The sequence below is a fragment of the Polypterus senegalus genome, chromosome 4 (genome assembly GCF_016835505.1).
Source record: "Polypterus senegalus isolate Bchr_013 chromosome 4, ASM1683550v1, whole genome shotgun sequence".
Classification (NCBI taxonomy): domain Eukaryota; kingdom Metazoa; phylum Chordata; class Cladistia; order Polypteriformes; family Polypteridae; genus Polypterus; species Polypterus senegalus.
The window spans coordinates 188,784,364-188,804,782 of NC_053157.1; the positions used below are offsets into that span (position 1 = coordinate 188,784,364).

General features: G+C 38.2%; 1 protein-coding gene across 2 annotated transcripts in view; it reads right to left on the reverse strand.

Moving 5' to 3' along the window:
- Positions 1 to 12,705, reverse strand: part of immt (inner membrane protein, mitochondrial (mitofilin)) — a 57,242-nt gene extending 44,537 nt beyond the window's left edge. For both annotated transcript variants that reach the window (XM_039751789.1, XM_039751788.1), the window contains exon 1: positions 12,519 to 12,705. In XM_039751789.1, coding sequence (XP_039607723.1) covers positions 12,519 to 12,560 — 42 coding nt within the window. In that variant the 5' untranslated portion in view covers positions 12,561 to 12,705. The remainder of the gene's footprint in view (positions 1 to 12,518) is intronic.
- Between the last annotated feature and the right edge of the window lie 7,714 nt (positions 12,706 to 20,419).

Here is a 20,419-nt window from a genome sequence, read left to right on the forward strand (position 1 = left end):
ATACTCAGTATAATTTATCAAATGATGGAGGCACTATCTTTTTCCCTAGGACATGACAAAAAACTTCATTACTTAATCCAAGGCTATATAGCTGAAAGGTGTACTTTACACTAAACACGAACCCCCACCGAGATGCCGAACCCTACAAAAGGCCCCATCAAACCTTTTCCTGCTTTCAGTTATATACTCCATTCATGTAATCTTAAGCTATGTCCACACTAATACATATCAATTTAAAAATAGTGTTTTTAAATGAAAACAAACTCCATCCACAACTAAAATGACGAAAAACATTCAACTACAAAGGCACATCGGTGGAAAAATTTGTGAATGGATGATGCCGCCACAGGCCACAGGACTTATCAAAAAACTGTAGCGACTGGTAAATGACTTGCCTTTTGCAGCATTCAAACTGCACAAAATGCAATTTAGACGCATACAAGTAAGCAAAACAAAAAACAACAAACACCGCAGAAAACAAGTTCGCTGTATCCACTATATTGTAATATGGTTTCCTTCTAAAAATCAATTCTGCTAGGTCAACTAGTATTTTTAAATTGACTGGGTGATATTTTGAATAAAACTAACTTAGATCTGTACTGCAAACCGCTAGCCTGTTCTTTACCCTGTTAGTGTATTATACACTGTATTACACACATGCATCACTGTTTACATTTGTTGTTATTCTATTTAATTAATACTAGGAGGCTCGCATCGCTCGCCAACCCCCGGGTTTGGTCCTGTGGAAATACAATTTGAAGTGTTTTTTTTTCCATGGAAATTGTTACATATGCATTATGTTCACTTTTATTGTAAAACTTCAGTAAAAACAATATTTTGAATGAACTTTTCTTCAAGATCGCACTGAATTTTGATTCCTTGTTTGGTCATAGAGCGTGTGATGATGCAACGTGTAACTGGCCATGAGTGAATATCGTTTCTTTGTCTCTTATAAATAAACCGACTTTTTCAAATGTTTGTCCTTGTGATTTGTTAACTGGCACTGCAAAAGCTATTCTCACGGGAAACTGTAAACGTTTTAATACGAACGGCATAGCAAGATCTCCTTTTTGCAAGAATACTGTTTCAAGTTCATTCAATAAAAATAAGACTTTCCTATAAAACAATCTACTTACGAAAGTGGGAATATCCAGAGCTGATGTAGCCGGTGGCATTATTCTCAAAAAGCTGTGGATTGCACATCATTGTAAGAAATAAATCTGGCCGACCGATAGTTCTGGATATTGCCATTGCATCATTATATAACTGTTGCAATGCTCTTGGATTACCTTGATATTATGATTATAGTAATATTACTGCTTTATCTATTTTGAATTTGTCTAAACTATTGATATTTGAATTTTGAACTTGATCAGTGAGACCTTGCATATGTTCCGTTCTAATTTTAGCTTGATTCAATTTAATAAAGAGACGATTAGCTGTGACTTTTACATACGCAATAATAATGTAATGCTGCGATAGACATTGAGATGATAGAAGTGGGTTACATAAATGGGAATGTACCGTTAATTTTGACCCAAAATATTGTGTGTGTTATTCATTTTACTGAATGCATTTGTTTCATATCGTACGAACATACTGTTTTGCCACCTGGGAAAAACAAAGGTAAGAGTAAAGGGTCAGCATGTGGCGATGTATTTGACATAAACGATGAATCATGCTTTGCCTTTGGATATACATGAATATCTACTCTGTCTTTGATATCTCCATCTTTCAAAATTATTATCGCTGACAATTCGTCACATGTGCGTTTATTATAAATTAGCTGACGCCTGCCGTAGCATACGGTGGTGTAAGAATAGGAACGGAAAACGATGAAAAAGGAATTCAGAAATCAAGTAGTAAGAAATACTTCTTTCTGGTTCTTATTTCAGAATTATTGTGAAGAGTAAACAGCATGTGGGCATGAGGAAGGCCACACTTTTGAAATTCAATTACGTAAATATAAGAGATAACAACCCCAAAAAGATGATGATGTAGAATGTCTGTAAGTAATTCCTGCAGCTTAATCCAAAAGACTCATACTACAATATCAGGTCTGTGCTCTGGTCTTTGGGTATCCGACAGTGCATGTAGAATTTCCGGCCAAGGAGGATTACATGTGAAAGTGATAAATAAATCAGGCTTTCCAAATTTACGTACTATGGCATCCTGATAGTTTTGTTTTATGTATCTTGGACTTTCTGGAAATGTGGGTGGTAATATGATCATTTGGCTTACACATAAATAATTTTCAGCCTTTGCTTGCAGTGCGTCTGATAGTCCTTTGTATTATTCCACACGCAGATCTTGATGTAATCTGAGATAGTTGAGACGTGTGCCCTCTGTTTTAACATGCGCGTCTACGACGTACTGTTGGAATAGTTTGCCGCTAGAGTGCAAAATACTAAATAAATTACTCATTGATAATCTGTACACGTAAAATTGGCATTGAATAAGCCTGATTCGGTTGGCGATTCTTTTATCGGGAACATGTTCTAAATGTTTGTGCCAGCCAATGTCTCCGTAAGGAAATACAAGTGGGTAAACCATAGGATCGCAATTCATATTGAGCGTGGAAATCTGCTTACAGGAGTTGCCTCTGGGATAGATGCAAATGTCCCTTTCTTCTCTGATGAAAATTGGCACAACAACGGTGTGACATGTCGGGGCATTGTATCGTCGTAAATCCTGCCCAGGGTTTTCCTTGAAAAGCATTCATACAGATGCTGTTGGATTGGACTGAGCGATTTTATGCAAGTGTTTGTATAATTTAGCGTAGGGGTTGATGGTTCTGAGCATGGAATCTAGCTGGAGAAGTAAATTTTCCAGAGTTTGCTTTCTCTTGTAAGCGTACTTCAGTAGCATGCGCTGTGTCAAAAACATATAACTGTCCATATCCTGGGGAGCTAGAAGTGTTCGCGTATAGTGGAGAAATTTGGTGATAAATTTGCCCATGTATTTCAAAACAGGTCCGTGGCCAGGAGGCTGAGTTATCTGTGCAAACGCTAATCGAGAAATCCCGTGTCAGCTGCATGTGGACGGGACCAGTTTTGAAGAGGAGCTGCCGGCAGCGTGGGGAGGGGTTTGGAAGAGGACGAAATGGAATCGAGAAGTGTCGTGTCGGCGGGAACCAGTTTTGAGGGGAAGCAGGACGAATGAGAAGAGAAATATATAAGAGATGTGACTGTGATCTTTCGGATTCATATAGAAATCCAAGAAAATTTCTTTGTCCATGTTTTGCTGATAAATTTCATGTAAAGTGCGATACTTTTGGACATATGGATTTGTACCCATTATTGGCTGTATAATTTCTACTACGTCGGATCGTTTAACTCTTTCGATTCTATGCTGAATCACTTCTCCATGATCATAAAGATAAACCTGAAAGAAATTGTGCTTTTTTCGAAATTAAACTTGTCGTAGCTGTAATTGTTGCGGGAACACACATTCTCATGGCGTATGGTCCACTACTGTGTAAATCAATGTTTTGTGCATTGAATGATACTAACGCGAAAAGATTATTGTAGACGCGTATATTTTGTCTGTAGTGTTTATGGATTTCACTTTCACCCAACAACATATCTTTGAATTCTTGCGGAAATGACTCCTCATTGGGAAGCAGCAGTACTTTTCCCAGATGGCAACAAGAATTAGATGATCTACAAGTCTCCGACATATCACCTATCTCTATATATAATCTTCATTTGGATCTTGATCTTTGTTTGTCCGTGAATGAATTAGAAGAAGAAGCACTAGATGGCAGTAGAGAGACAGCTAAAACATAGGCATTGCATTAAGAATCTCTTTCAGGCTTATACTACTGAAGACTAGTACTCCAGTCACACCTCAAAACACAGACATTCAAACTAAACAAATTGTTGTGCTTTAAATTAACTAAAGAGATCTTCATTTAGATCTTGATTTCTGTTTGTCCGCGAATTCCACGCATGCGTAGACCACCTTCCAGTTTAGTACATTGTTGTTACTCACGGATGTCAACAATGTGCCGGAATAACGAAAGGGGTGGTGGACAGTGTTACGCTGGTTAGCTCCTGAGGCCTGGTTAGAGAATGAGATTGCCGAAGATAAAAGGTATGTGCCTACGTAACATATGAATGAAAGAAAGGCAGTGGGTAAAATGAATGACAACGTAACAGCACGTTCCGGAAATTATTATTGTTACGTTGTAGCCGGCGAGTGCTGCACGTCTCACAGATGTACCGTGGCTTGCTCACATGTCAGTGAAGTGACCCCTATTTATGCTTTAAAGAGCCTGGATACCTATGTGTCCCCCTTTTATAACCATTGCTCTGTGTATATTGCCTTACTCTTTGGACTGCCACAAAGAAACCTGCGAGATTGGAGAGAGGTTGAGAACAGATCATGAGAGGAAACAACAGCGTCGTGAAAATGAGACGGACTGTGAACGGACAGAAGCAGAAATGCTCCTACACCACCACATAATTACGATTCGGACAGTGATTCCGAGTAGGCCGTTCCTATTGAATCAATATCCAAGGGTTTTCTTTTGTAATTTTGTTTCCCTTATAAAAAATAATAATGCTGTGCGATGAAGGGCCCAGTTCACGACTGGCAGCCGCGTTTAAACAGGGAGCCCTTCACAGACAACTTTAACACGCGCAATGTAGTTTGGCGCACATGGCTAGTGTCTATATATATCTATTTTTGCTGTTCCGTTATTTCACTGAGTAATAATTTACGTTTGTTTGCGCGATTGCAATCTGGTTTTTTTTTCCTTTTTTTTTTTTTGATACTTTCGAATTTTAGTACTGTCATATTCTTGAACTCGCTCTGCGTATGTATTGTGCCAAGGTTTTTTTTGAGCCTTCCGATTTCCACTTCTTTCATAACCTGTAACCAGATCTGCATGTGTATGGCGCCAACTTATTTGAAAGTCTTTATGAAGTTCTACTGTGTCTTTTACTCTTTGGCTTTTATTTCTGACCCCGCTTGGACCTGCAAGGTTTTCAGTTCCACTTGTTCCAGGCTGATTATTACTTTCCTTACCTATGTCACCGTCTCACGGAAACATGCTTCCAATGGATGTCAGTACGACGTGACTTGCAGGGCCAGATGCAGTTTAACGTAATACCCATACTAAGATCCAATGAGCAATATCCTATGGGCAGAAGAGGGGTACATGTACACATTGACACAAGTTGGCTACACTAATTATTATGGGAATGGTTTAATGTTTCTGGTGTACTGCAGTTCATTTTTCTGGGTCTGTGTCAGTTTTGGATGATTTAGTCATACGCCCCATTTGTTTCCTAATTTTTGTGATGTAAGCAAGATTTTCCTTGCTAGGGGCTGGCCTACGACAAGTGGAATCTGCACAAAAAAAAAAACAGTTCTTTGTATGTACTTTATTATGTCTCTCCATGTTTCCATTTACTTGTATATAATGCATAGTTTTTACGTTTTAACAGTTTTGTATTACAGTACATTGCTGTTTATTTTATAGAAAACTTTAAGAATACATTGTATTCTACATTGTAAGAATACATTGCACTAGTCAGATGAAAAACATCAGGTTAGTTTCCAAATGATGTTCTTCCTTTAATAGGCAAAAAGGTCCCATGACCCCATAAGTTGTCTAACTTGACATACGGTAAGCTACGATCTCTAGCCATATAATCTGACATTGTTCAGCAACAAGATCAGCACCAGCACTTGTCAAGCTCCCCCCTACAACTATAAATTGTGTAATGCGACACCAGCTTTAACCTGAATTAGTAAAGTTGTTTGCAGCCTACTGAAAAAGCATTGGGTCTGAAGGGGCCATATCTTAACAATCCCATTCCATTGATATTGAAAAAGGCTGAGGAAAAGTAACTAGGGTTCCGTCTGAAATACTTCCCAACCTGATTCAAACTCCAAGCATTCCTATGTATCAAAAACCATCAAAGACACCCATGCAACGTTATAAGCAGAATGGAGGCCAAAGAAAACCACTTATGCTATACTGTAGGAACAATATGTACACAAGAGAGACATAGACAGACCTGTTTATACAAATGTGATGCAGGTTGGTCAGACAAGCAAATAATCAGTGTACTCTGTATATGTGACAATACTACTATTCTTGCTATAAAAAAGATAAACCTTTTATTGACAAACTTTGTAAATTTTAAACTCTGCAACAATATGCCTGATGCCAATTTCAAAATGAAATGTTATTTATCTTTACCTTTACAGACCTGTACAGACTTGCCCACCCTAATAAGTTTCATCCAGACATCCTTTAGACTACCAAAAATTGTAGCAAATCATGGTATGCATAAAGATAATTAAATTCAGTAATTGGAAACTACTCAACTCAAAATGTAATTCAGTGTATTAAAAGTGTTTTTATTCATGTTGATGCACTTTAAAAGATTAAAGGGGGATACTGTTTAATTTGACTAGGCGTAGTAAGTAACCTGAATTTGGAGTAGCACATCGACTTCATTCAAGATTCTGTACTATCATTTTCATAACAGTACGAAAACCCATCCCTACCTGCCCTATCTGATGAAATACTGTAAATTGTCACCAAAATCCACCCCAAATCCCTCACAATGAATCAACAGACCATAAAACCACAATGTAGTTAAATGCAGTTAGTTGCTACAGTACCATCATGGAAAAAAACGTAGATTAAACGAAACTTCAGCTAATGGAACCAAACAGGCTTTCTTTCACAAATAGAATATTCTTTAAAACTGTTATAAACTTGCAAAGTTGCCACAATCAACAGAATTCCCATCCTTACCACTATCCCATATCAACATTAGAGATGAATACAATATTCTGACACTGTTCAACTGATGCCTCGCTAAATCATTCATTATTAACATTTCTTTAACTCTGGAGGCATTACTCTGTAGTGCTACTTTAATTTTGTGAGCCTGCTCATGAGGCTCCATCAGTAAAAGACAACTTGATTTTGTTATCTTGAGTTGTTCATCTGTACAACACTACATTTTCTCTTGACAAACTTCATTCCTTAGTACACCATCATCTAGTTCTAATGCCATCTTCTTTCAAACATCCCCCAAATGTGTGGTATTTCTGCACAATTAACATCTGCCCACAGTACTGTTTCATTCTACTACATTTGTCGGAATTATAAGCTCATTTTTATTCACCGAGCAGGTGGTTCACTTTCACAGAATCTAGCGCTGCTGGCTCATGGCTCCAGAGCTCCAAGTTCATCTCCCAGCCAGGAGAGTGCCTTTCTGGAATCTGCCTGTTCTCGAAATTCCAATCATATCTCATTCATATAAATTGACCGACAACTGTAATTTGTCCAGGTGTGAGAGTATATGTTCTTCACTGAACTGGTGCCTGGTCCTGGAATAACTCCTCTCTGATACCTGATGTTGCCATTAAACGCCCCTACCTTCCATGATTGCACAATAGAATAAGCACATTTGGAGAAGCAGCACACAAACTGAAACAAGTTAGAAGCATATGAACTCTCACAATTAAAAAAATGAATAAACATGTTTACAAATCCATTTTCAGAATACACTGGATCATAAAGCATTTGCTTAGAGCAACACACACAAAGCAGTAACATATGCTGGAGAAGTTATGCACTCCATGCCATTTTACAGTCATTGTAATCAAGTCTTTCAACCACGGAAAAAATCTATTTAAACACAAGGAGAAACATGAATATTTTGCATACATGCATTTTCCCTTTGGGAAAAATCTGTGGACAAATCACTACACTCACACTAACAAGATGGTGTGCATAACCTGCAGCCATGCTTAAAAGTTTGTGAACTCACTGAATAATTTGAACTTTTGAACCACAAAATGCACAATTAATCAGTATTTCTCTCTTCATAGCTGAAATACAGTACAACTAATTCTACCCAATTTGTGAGTTTTTTTTAAAAACAATGCACAGAAGTGCAAAAATAAGTGATCCTTTAGTTCTATAACTTGCATTAAGTTAAAGCTGGTTCGGGTGTGTCACTGCTTAGCTTGTTAATTGCTTAACTTTTTCAACCAAACTGAAGAGTTGAAATGATGTCATAAGGAGGAACAAATATAAATATTTTCAAAAAAGCAGTTAATTTACTCTTCCTACATGTCCAGCATCATGCTTTAAACAATGAAAGCTTTAGCCAAACCAGAGGGGGTCTGGGGCCATTGACAAGGCTATAAAGCAATTTCAACAGACTTAAACTCGATAGTTCTGCTGTTAAGCAAACAGTTCATAAGTGGAAGGTATTTAAAACAAAGGCAACCCTGCCAAGTAGTGCATCCTGCTAAAATTTCACCCATTACCACAACGAGAATATCAAAAAAAACAGTAAGCATGACTCTAAAATAACACTCAGCTATAAACACTACCAGTCAAACGTCTGGGCATACCCAAAAATGTTTTTGATATAAATGGATACCTTTTTCAACAAGATACTATTATATTGATTTAAAAATATAACCAAGACATTACTGACTGAAATTACTCATTTTTTAATTTACTACTTACTGTACATATGACTAATTCCTGATTTTCAGTAACCATTCCTTCAGTGTGCTAATGGTAAACTCTCTTAGCTTGTCCTTAATCATGTATAAATGCCAACTGGTTATTAGAGAAACCTTTGTTATTAGATTAGTTCTGCTGAAACATGTTATGCTGTTCATTTTGGTTGCAAGCTACTGGCATTCCTTAACTTCAGTTCCGGATTACAAAACGGCAAAAACGAAACAGCTTGCTCAAAAAAAATTTGAATGTGTTTTTTTTTTTTTTGAATGAAGGTTGTCAGATTTCCCAGAATATTAAGATTTTGTAAAAAAAGTCTCTATTAGTGTCTTTAAAGAAAAGTGCAAATTGGATTTAACCATGATAGAAAAAGAAGAGGAATCATCAGCGAATTACCTAGGACACTGAAGGAATGTCTTCTGAAAATGGGGTTTTGCCATCATACGTGAATAAAAAAATAAATAAATAAATAAAATATCAGTCATTTCAAGCAACAATAGCCTGGCTACACTAGTAATGTCTTGATAAAAAAAAAATATCAATTTCGATCTAAAACATGAAAATTTATGGGTATGTTCAGACTTTTGACTGGTAGTAAAAGCCTCCCCAGCTGCCTCTTGGGTAGCTCTGTGCATAGATCAAAAGTTCACGAAAGAAGGAACCGACCAGCTCCCCATCTTGGACAAAGCCTGAAGACTTCAAGGAGTCGGTTTTCTGGACTGATGAGTCTGAAATTTAAACTATTTCAAATTAAATTTTACTCCGCCCCCCCCCCATACAATTATACACACAGTACAATATACAGTGAAATGGTTACTTACTAAACTCAGAGACAATGCATTAAGTAGAATATAATAAGACATTAAACAATACAAAATAATACACAAATCTATAAATGTCAATAAAAAGTAACGTTAAATAACAGCAACGGTATGCATTATATTAAAATTATGGAAAAAATAAATAACTTGCTATAAGAAAACTAACAATAGTACATCATGTACACTACACATAACTATGGCCCCATGTTCGGCGACGAGCCAACTCCAGACTACCACCAACAAAACATTATCTCAAATATCCAGAATAGTGGGGTTGTTCTTGGATGGGGCTTTTTTTTTTTTGAAACTCTGACCCTGGGCATCTTGACGACTGTGAAGGAATCACAAATACTCAAAAGAGATATTAAGGCATTATTGATATTGTCACATCATTCTTTGAAAAACTAGGACAAAATGAATGTCTCAACAAGACAGATACCAGATAAATTCCAGTAAATTCACTAAAGAATGTCAAGAAGAAGAGAATACAGTACACTGTGTGCACAATTATTAGGCAAGTGAGTATTTTGACCATATCATCATTTTTAATGCGTATATTCCAACTCCAAGCTGTATTAACTTGAATGCTTATTGGATTTAAGCACGTCAGGTGATGTGTATTTGTGTAATGAGGGAGGGTGTGGCCTAAGGAGATCAACACCCTATATCAAGGTGTGCAGAATTATTAGGCAGCTAGTTTTCCTTAGGCAAAATGGGCCAAAAAAGAGATTTAACTGACTCTGAAAAGTCAAAAATTGTAAAAGTCTTTCAGAGGGATGCAGCACTTTTGGAATTGCTAAGATATTGGTGTGTGATCACAGAACCATCAAACATTTTGTTGCAAATAGTCAACAGGGTCGCAAGAAACGTGTTGAGAACAAAAGACGCAAATTAGCTGCCAAAGATTTGAGAAGAATCAAACGTGAAGCTACCAGGAACCCATTATCCTCCAGTACTTTCATATTCCAGAGCTGCAACCTACCTGGAGTGCCCAGAAGTACAAGGTGTTCAGTGCTCAAAGACATGGCCAAGGTAAGGAGGGCTGAAACCCAACCACCACTGAACAAGAAACATAAGTTGAAACGTCAAAACTGGGCCAAGAAATATCTGAAGACAGATTTTTTCAAAGGTTTTATGGACCGATGAGATGAGAGTGACTCTTGATGGACCAGATGGATGGACCTGTGGATCAGTAATGGGCACAGAGCTCCACTCCAACGTGGAGGTGGGGTACTGGTATGAGCTGGTATTTTTAAAGATGAGCTAGTTGGACCTTTTGCATTGAAGATGAACTCAAAATCAACTCCCAAACCTACTGCCAGTTTTTCAAGACACTTTCTTCAAACAGTGATACAGGAAAAAGACCATGATTTTTATGCAGGCCAATGCTCCATCACTTGCATCAAAGTTCTCCACTGCGTGGCCAGCCAGTAAAGGCCTTAAAGATGAAGGAATAATGACATGGCCCCCCTTCCTCATCTGACCTAAACCCTATCGAGAACTTGTGGGCACTTCTTAAACGCTAGATTTACGGGGAGAAAAACAATACACCTCTCTGAAGAGTGTCTGGGAGGCTGTAGTCACTGCTCCACAAAAAGCTGATCGTCAACAGATCAAGAAACTGACAGACTCCATGAATGGAAAGGCTTATGACTGTTATTGGAAAGAAGGGTGGCTATATTGGTCATTGATTGATTGATTTTTTTTTGAAATGTCAGAGATGTTTATTTGTAAATTTTGAGGTGTTTGTTTATTATTCTCACTATAACAGATGAAAATAAACAAGTGAGATGGGAAAATTTTCATTTTTCCTTTAGTTGCATAATAAATCTGCACACTAATAGTTGCCTAATAATTGTGCGCACATATGTATTCCCCTGATGATGTTCACACTCACATTTCCGTTGTGAAACATTCAGGTTTCAGGTTTATTAACATTTTGGATCGACTGATAGCACTGTGTTTGTTCCATATTAAAATTAATCCTCAAAAATACAACTTGCCTAATAATTCTGCACTCCCTGTATATGGCAATGTATTATATATCACAGTTTAACAAATGGGGTTAAGTCTATATTCATTAAGGAATTCAAGGTCATATAACATTTCCATAATATATGCAATAATGCCTCGTTGAAAACATAACAAACGTTCAGTGTTCTACCTGAACACTACAGCACCCTGTAGTGTCAAAAGGATTGCTTACATGGATTGGTCCTTGCAGATGATAAACTGAGTACAGTGGACAAACTACAAGTAAAAACATCCAACTTTTTTTTTTTTTTTGTTTTTTTTAAGTATTTCAGACTATTTATTCGACCCAATAAAAGTGTTACACTTAATAACGGAATACAATATGCAGAAAATAACTGTTGCATTTGTAATTGATATTTGTCGGGTTTTTTTATTTGAATAATGAAACCACTTTGTCCTGGCTCTTTTACATATTGAACAAGTGAAAAACTCCAATAAATCTGTAACAAAGACAACTGAGAAAAACCCCCCACACAAAAAATGAAAATAACGAAAAGTGATTCACTAACGAATGCAATAACGTAAAACGTTAGACTAAACGTAAAGTTTACTTTAAACTGCATTACACACACACGAAAGTCAAAAGCCATGCAAAGCAAGGTCACGTCCTCTGCCATGACTAAAACTGTCCTAAAGGTGATTTAATCGTTACTATCATAGTAAACAGAGGCCCAGGTTCTCGTTATTTGTATTCACAGAGCGTGTGCACTTTTGTTATTTTTGGCTGCTTTTAAACGCAAGCGTGCAAGATCGATGCTGCCTTCTGCTCGTCATTGATTGTCTCCGCTTCCCCGACATAGTTCGGAAGCACCGCCCACTGCCCCAACCAAAGATTTAGGAAGAATCCCATTGGGCGCAAACATACATTTTCCTCTCCGCTGCGATCCACGATTCGCCGTTTGCTCGTGTCAATCAATGCAGACTCTTGTTCCAGTTTCTCCTTCTAAAGCATAGCGTGTCACTTTTCCAAGCAATAGCCATTATCCAAGGGTCAATAAATTGTAGCGGAATGTAAGCGGCACTCAAATACATGACAATGAACTGATAGCGGGAACCTTGTCACCCATTCAAAACATTTCAAGTACACCCCCGTGCGCTTGGCGTTCCTTAGGCCTACTCGAGCCCGCCACTATATTTCATGCAGTGCTTCTTACCTGAGATACGATTCTGCCCGCTGCACTATAAACACGCAACATTTCTCCCCGAATTTGAAAGTCCCTGGTGACCACAAAAATCTGTAAGTGGAATTCAGAACACCATGCCCCTCTCCTGGAAAGCAGCACTCAGATGGACATCTCACCCCACCCGCCTCTCGGCTCCTATTCCAGTCATAGGAGAAAAAAAATGTGTGCTGTTGCGCTTGCGTACACGGAGGCTGGCGCGGATCTTAGAGGCGGGCACTTACAATTTGATTGACGTGCAACTTGACCAACGAATGGTGCGTCAACTTCATTTCTCCGTGACTGACTGGCCTCCTCAGAGTAGTTGCTCAGTGCGGCTATAGCGGACTTTCAGGCTGCTTGCATCGAAGCCTGCAATGGAAAAAATGATTCCTTATTCACAGTCGGCGGTCATTGCTCAGGCATTGGTTGACACCGTTTGTTTTTTTTCCTAAAAAGTGTGCAAGTGTGATCTGTAACAAATGCTAATTTTTCTACTTGCTTAGATAGATAGAACGATGAGGCACTTTATGAAAAGATATAACTAGATAGATAAGTCGCTATTTAAAATAGATGCATAAGGCACTGCAAAAGACAGATAGACATGACAGTGTATAAAACATAAATAAGGCACTATTTAAAATAGATACTGTAGAAGTGAAAGACAGGTTTATAGAACGATTGATAAATATGAAAGGCAAATATATTAATTAGATGGGAAAATCACTATATCTATCTATCTATCTATCTATCTATCTATCTATCTATCTATCTAGAGTTAATTCATCCTGATAACAATTTCGTTTCACTGCGAGTCTTCTACAAAATAAGGAGGACAGCCATGGATCTGTTGTTAATGAGTTTGTTCAATGGTGTAATCGTTACCTTTTACAGCTAAATATCGCTAAGGCAAAGTTTATGGCTATAAACATTAGGTGCTCCCCTCCTCTCCTCTCACTATATCAGCTTTATAATTAAAGGGGAAACAGTGGAGATGGTGGAGCACTACAAATATCCAGGGACTATCCTTTGATAACAGGCTAAATTTTGATCTTAAAACAGAACAGATTTGTATGTAGGGGTGGACACAGCTTTTCTTTCTTAGAAAAATCTGGTGTTTTAAGGTAACAAAAACACAATGATACTTTTTTGTAAGTCCGTTATTGAATCTACTGTTAGATTTGCTTTTTATACGTTGGTTTAGGAATCTCGGCATTATGAATATCAACCATCTTAACAATGTTGTAAACATTAGCAGTAAAATTACTGGTTTGCTGTAGACTTCTGTCACTGATTTGTATTACAAACAAGTCAGAAAGCCAACTTAATTCTGTTAGCTAGTAGCCATCTTCTTTTTCCAAAATATGAGCTGTTACCATAAGGCAGCAGGTTTAGTTATCCAATTGTAAAGAGAAACATATTTTAGAACTCTGTTATTCCCAGAGCTATACATATTTTGAATTCTGTTACTTGTGGGTATGCAATTAAATTCTGAATTATTATTTTGTGTACTGGTAAAAGTAATTATTCTTCTTTGTACTAATCTTGAGAATGTGTACTTATGATAACACTATCTATCATATTAAAAATTAAGGAGCCAAAGTGGTTTTTCAGGGCAATACCACAGGAGAACCATCTTTCGTTTCAAAAAGAACCACCCACAAGAATATTCTAGAAAGAATCCTTTGTTTGTTTGGATCCATAACAAGTTCCATAAATAATTATGAACAGATGAGAACAGATTTGTGAAACACCAACATGTTCCTGATTTAAAAGGGCTGTATTCAATAACACAGGCTAAGTGAATGTTTCTTATTCTGTCAGTATCCTGCTAGGCGGCCTATTAGACATTAAAGATTTCAATTTTCTCCACATGTTAGGAACCTTTTCAAAGCCCAAAGAGCCAATGTCATATGCAAAGAACCCTTCCTAGAATACTTTTTTTGTCAAGCAATGGTTCCATAGGGAAACATCATGCAACCCAGCAAAATGCAATTTTCAAACAATTTTCTTTAAGTATGTAGTTTTTAGTTGTTGTGTCTTTTCTTTGCTTATATTCACAAATTTGTGTAACAATGCCTTATGTTTTGTACTTTCTTGCTGCAAACAAATTTGTCTTTGGAAGAATAAAGTCTGACTAACCTAACCTAACTTAAATATGCTCTGAGATTTTTCAGGTCAGCAGCACAATTTCAAGGTAAGACATCTATTTCAGCTAAGGAAGACAGAAGTTGCAAGGTAAGGTACTCATTCTTACTAACCATGTCACTGTAGAGTGGCTAAATGTTTCATGTTGATTAGCATATGTAAAGAAGAATTTCACTGTACTCTGTATACAATATGACCCTATAAACAATATAATACACATACATTTGAAATTTATTTAATGTATAATTCTATCAAAATACAGGCAGTTAAAATCTTATCAGTCACAGGTTATTTCCCGGCTGAAAAGAAAAGAAAGCTGTATAGCCTTCATCAGATGTACAGCTGAAAAGTAAAGAGGAGGTAGCATGAGTAGGAGCGACATAAAATCAGGGCAGATGATAGCCATACTAAATTTTTGTGTTTGTGTTCTTTCACAAGACTTTAAAGACTCTTTTCAAAGAGTCTCAGTCTGGGGTGACATATTTTTCCAGGTCTTAATACTAACTTTTTAATCTCTCCTTTAATCTGTTCTAATGGCAGCTTTTTCCCAGCTACGCTCACCCTTTCTCAGTCCATCTTCCGACTTTGTTCCTTCTTTCCCATTCAATGTATGTTACCTGCTCTTTCTTTTTCATTTTCACACCTGATGAGGACTGTCAGTCAAAATGTTGTCTTTTACCTTCCTTTGTTTTCAGCATGGAAATAACGTTTACCCTTTCTTTTCTTTTGCAGATGCATGCTGACACAGCCCTAAACTACATAGTGTGATGGATGGCTGGAATCATATTCCGGTCCTCACCCCCAGGCCGCCAGGAGGAGTTCTCCCGACAGCATGGACGTGCCCAGAGTTCCAGCAGGGCATCATGGACTCTGTAGTTTTTATACCCAGCCCTGCTGGATACCTTGGGGGCCACAGGGAGTTGCTGTAGGGAGGCTCATGGATGCTTATGTGCCCTATAACCTGGAAGTACATCCTGGTCACGTGAACAGGAGAAATGACATACTTCTAGGTTGAAGAGAAAGACTTTCACCCTGACACGGAAGTGATAAGGACTTGTGGACTGTTGGGCAGGAACACTTCCGGGTCAGGGGGTATAAAAGGACTCTGGGAAAGCCCAGACACTGAGCTGAGCTGGGAGGAAGGGTGGCTAAGTGTCTGTGTGTAGGAAGATTGATTGCTAAATTGTATTGTTTGTTTATTGAGAAGAGTGGAGTGGTGGTGCTTGGTGCACTTTATTATTATAATAGCAAAACACCCGCACTTCGCAACCGCGAAGTACTGCCTTAAAATTTTTATTAAGAAGAAAATTAAACCTTTTTAAACTGAGGGAAAATATACCAATAATTATTTGTTAAGGATCTCTTTGTATATCACATTGTCAGTTCGGCCCTCCGGTTGTAATATGACCAAACTGTACGCTGAGCTTACTCTTGAGCATGCAACGTACAGTTGGCCATGTGAACAGTAATCTTGTTTCAAATCTCACAGCTTGGATTGCTGCTGTCATAATCGGTTTGAGTTTCATGCTTTGTTTCAATTACGACAGTATTTGTAGGACTTGTTTTGAAGAGACATTCGCCATCTGTCAAGCGTTGTAAGCATACAACCAGTTTCATCGATAACTTCGCATCCAGCTTTTGAGAGTTTAAACATTCATAAACATCAAAGTGTCCACTACTGAAATCGTCACCTGTCAATCTAAGATGTTTAAGAGGCATTGGCGGTTGTCCAAATGTGTAAAATATTTGGCCATTTCGGTTCACTTGAAAGCAACAACTGAACAATTCAGTGGCAGCCATCAACTCACATGCAGAAGCATAGGTGAAGGGCTTAAGCATTTCACTCTTATAGTGCTCCTGTGTAGTATAATTATCTCCTGTACCGTCATCAGTCCACACTTTGAACCTGTCCCAGTCATTCAATACATAAGACATTATGTTCTTCCAGATATCAAGAGTGAGCCTGATATGGCCGTGCAATATGTAACAAAGAGAATGGAAAAGATAGGTGGTATCTCTGGGCATGGAAACCACTCTGTAAGTGACAGTTCTTTGATCGATGGTGATCACAGCGATAGACATGTTAATGGTGGTACGGTTGGAATGATAAAGGAAATGGGTACCTGAACAATGTAAAGTAAGTCTAAAATACCTAAACAATAACTATAATCGTAATAAAAGAACAATAAAACAGCGGAGAAGCCGTGGATTAAAGAAAAAGGCTGTAGTTATCAGCAGGGAGATGTGAATCCCGTGGCGAAGCAAGGAAGGGAATGTAGAGACCGGAGCGACAGACGGCCTTATATAGGCAGGCAGCCAACAACATGGGTGGCGTTGGGATGGGGGACCCAACGCCACCTCACACGGTGACCGAGCTGCAATCTATGGACATATATATGTACGTAAGTAGGATTCAGTTAGCGTTGGGAACCCGCGTACCAAATTTCTTGAAGATGGACCCATAAGTAACAAAGACCGTTGAAAAGTTCAATATGGCAGCCAACAGTGGCATCATACCACCGAAATAAGTACCAAATTTCAGCCTTCTACCTACACGAGAAGTTGGAGAATTAGTGACATTGGAAACTTCAATATGGCGGCTGACAGTGGCATCATACCACTGAAATAAGTACGTACATCGGTTTTGGTTAGCGCAGGGAAGCCACCTACCAAATTTCGTGAAGATGGAGCCATAAATAAGAAAGTTCAACATGGCGAACGTTGTCAACCGTTATGACCGTTACGCATAGAATTTCGAAATGAAACCTGCTTAACTTTTGTAAGTAATCTGTAAGGAATGAGCCTGCCAAATTTCAGCCTTCCACCTACACGGGAAGTTGGAGAATTAGTGACGTTGGAAAGTTCAATATGGCAGCTGACAGTGGCATCATACCACTGAAATAAGTACGTACATCGGTTTTGGTTAGCGCAGGGAAGCCACCTACCAAATTTCGTGAAGATGGAGCCATAAATAAGAAAGTTCAACATGGCGAACGTTGTCAACCGTTATGACCGTTACGCATAGAATTTCGAAATGAAACCTGCTTAACTTTTGTAAGTAATCTGTAAGGAATGAGCCTGCCAAATTTCAGCCTTCTACCTACACGGGAAGTTGGAGAATTAGTGACGTTGGAAAATTCAATATGGCGGCTGACAGTTGCGTCATACCACCAAAATAAGTACGTACATCGGTTTTGGTTAGCGCAGGGAAGCCACCTACCAAATTTCGTGAAGATGGGGCCATGAATACGAAAGTTCAACATGGCGGACGTTGTCGACCGTTATCGACCGTTACGTGTAGAATTTCGAAATGAAACCTGCTTAACTTTTGTAAGTAAGCTGTAAGGAATAAGCCTGCCAAATTTCAGCCTTCTACCTACACGGGAACTTGGAGAATTAGTAATGAGTGAGTGAGTGAGTGAGTGAGTGAGTGAGTGAGTGAGTGAGTGAGGGCTTTGCCTTTTATTAGTATAGATAAATAACAATTGTTGACTTTTTACCTGGTGTTTGGAGTGGTACCTGAGGGTTCAAGAGGTGGATCAGAACCTCAACTGTGACAATAGATATCGTAGTACTATAGTAAATTCACACATAAAAGCATTCTAAATGTAAGAAATATACTTAATTGCTGATTACAAAAGATTTTACTTCTTTAAAAGTGGCTTGATTTTTCCCAAGCTAAATGCATCTCCGGGCTTCATGTGTTAAAGCTCCTTAAACAAGCTCTGTTATCTGCAAACTAATTAATTTTGCCTTTTTTAATGTTTATTTTGATAACTAGGAGACATTTGTAGTAGCATAATTCCCACTTATATAGATTATAAAAAGAAACACATTCATCTACTGAACCAACAACGTTTGGGGGCAAGGAGGGCTAAAGCTTATCTCTGTAACTGAGGATACAAGCTAAGAAACAACTTTGAATGGGACACTAGTCTACTAAAGGGCACACTCCATCATTAAATTAACAACACCCTTAGATAAGTAGTATTTACTATACTTGTGATTGTGGGTGTGTGTGAGTGTGTTTGAAAAGACTAATGCCCCACATATGGTCAGTTCTTGTAACATAGGCTCCCACTCTCTGTGGTCCTGTGATAGAAGTGCAGGTTTTAGTAAACTGATGAATAACACATTTTTTCCTTATTGTATATATTTTAGCATGGCAAGTAAACCATTCCCCTTTCCAAATATTGTATCTAATAATTGCCATTATTGGGTGACAGGTTATAATCACCCATATTCAAAAACCATTTAAATTTGCCAAATACAGGGAAAACAAATATATTATAATCTAATATTTTAATCTCTTTTTTCACTTCACACCAGAGCAGAGATACTGACGTAGACATGGTAAAGTTAAAGTATTTAGAGGAAATTCACCATGTGACAAAGACAGAGGGCAGGGGTTCAATTGGCATGAAAAGCAGAGTACAGAATTGGAATACACTTGTGACACAAGCCAACATTAAGGCATGGTGTAATAAAGGTAAAAAATAATGTGCCATAACACATTCTACCTAACATTCCAACTGCTTCTTGAAAATGAGTATATAGTCCAAGGAGAGTGTGCAGTGTCTTTTAATTGGTGTCCCAGAATGTTCACACATGCTTTAATGGAAACAGTAATGTGTATTGACATCACATAGAAATTTCCAGGTAATACCAGCAAGTGTGTGATTATTGGAAAATGGGCTGAAAAGTTTATTCAGTAAGTGACAAGATCTTCTCAACATATATTTGCATGGTCAGACTTCTCTTAGCAAGCAGCAGAGACAATCAGCTATTGCAGTCATGGTTTCCTACATTCTTCTTGCAGCACATTATTCAATAACTTTTTCATTATTTCCTTATGGGAATCTGGTGGTCATCAGTCCCAAGAAAGTAGCAGGAGTAATTATTGAAGATGGCTCAATATCAGTCAATATGAGCCAAGGCAGCTCATTCCTGACACCAGTCCACATTCAACTGACAATCAATGGCAAGTCATCACAGTAACAGGTATCATGATGAATGTAGGTTGAGTGTCAGCTTTGTAGGTTATCAATCCATGGTATATGGAGGCCACATATCGGTAAATATTAGAAAATGCTATCACACAGTTTTAAATCTGTGTAAAAGCAACATACAGTACAAGCAACAAGTCAAAATCTGACAAGACTAAATGCAAGTCTGTATCCTAAAATGAGGTATAATGGTGGTAGGAAGAAAAGCTTGGCACAGGGCAGACAATAGTCCTAGCAAGGAAGTTGGGAAGGAGAGTAAGGCACGTGTTGTCAGATATGTTGTACACTATGGCAGGTGAAGAACACTGACTGGAAACAGTAAGATTAACTTCCATCCATCCATTTTCCAACCTGCTGAATCCGAACACAGGGTCACGGGGGTCTGCTGGAGCCAATTCCAGCCAACATTGGGCACAAGGCAGGAACCAATCCCGGGCAGGGTGCCAACCCACCGCAGGACACACACAAACACACCCACAAACCAAGAACACACTAGGGACAATTTAGAATCGTCATAAGATTAACTTATTGCATCTAATGATCCAAAAAGGTTGGATACAGGGGCATCCAAAAAGAAAAGCCCACTGGGAGGAAACACATAACACTACCTTAAGTTAAGATTACCTCATACATTTATTATGTTTTCTTTTTTATCATTATTTACTTGCATATTGGTGATGTCATAAAGGGTTATTTTTTTAGTATTGGCCACTATGACACCATGTGTGACTAGGAGGAGTA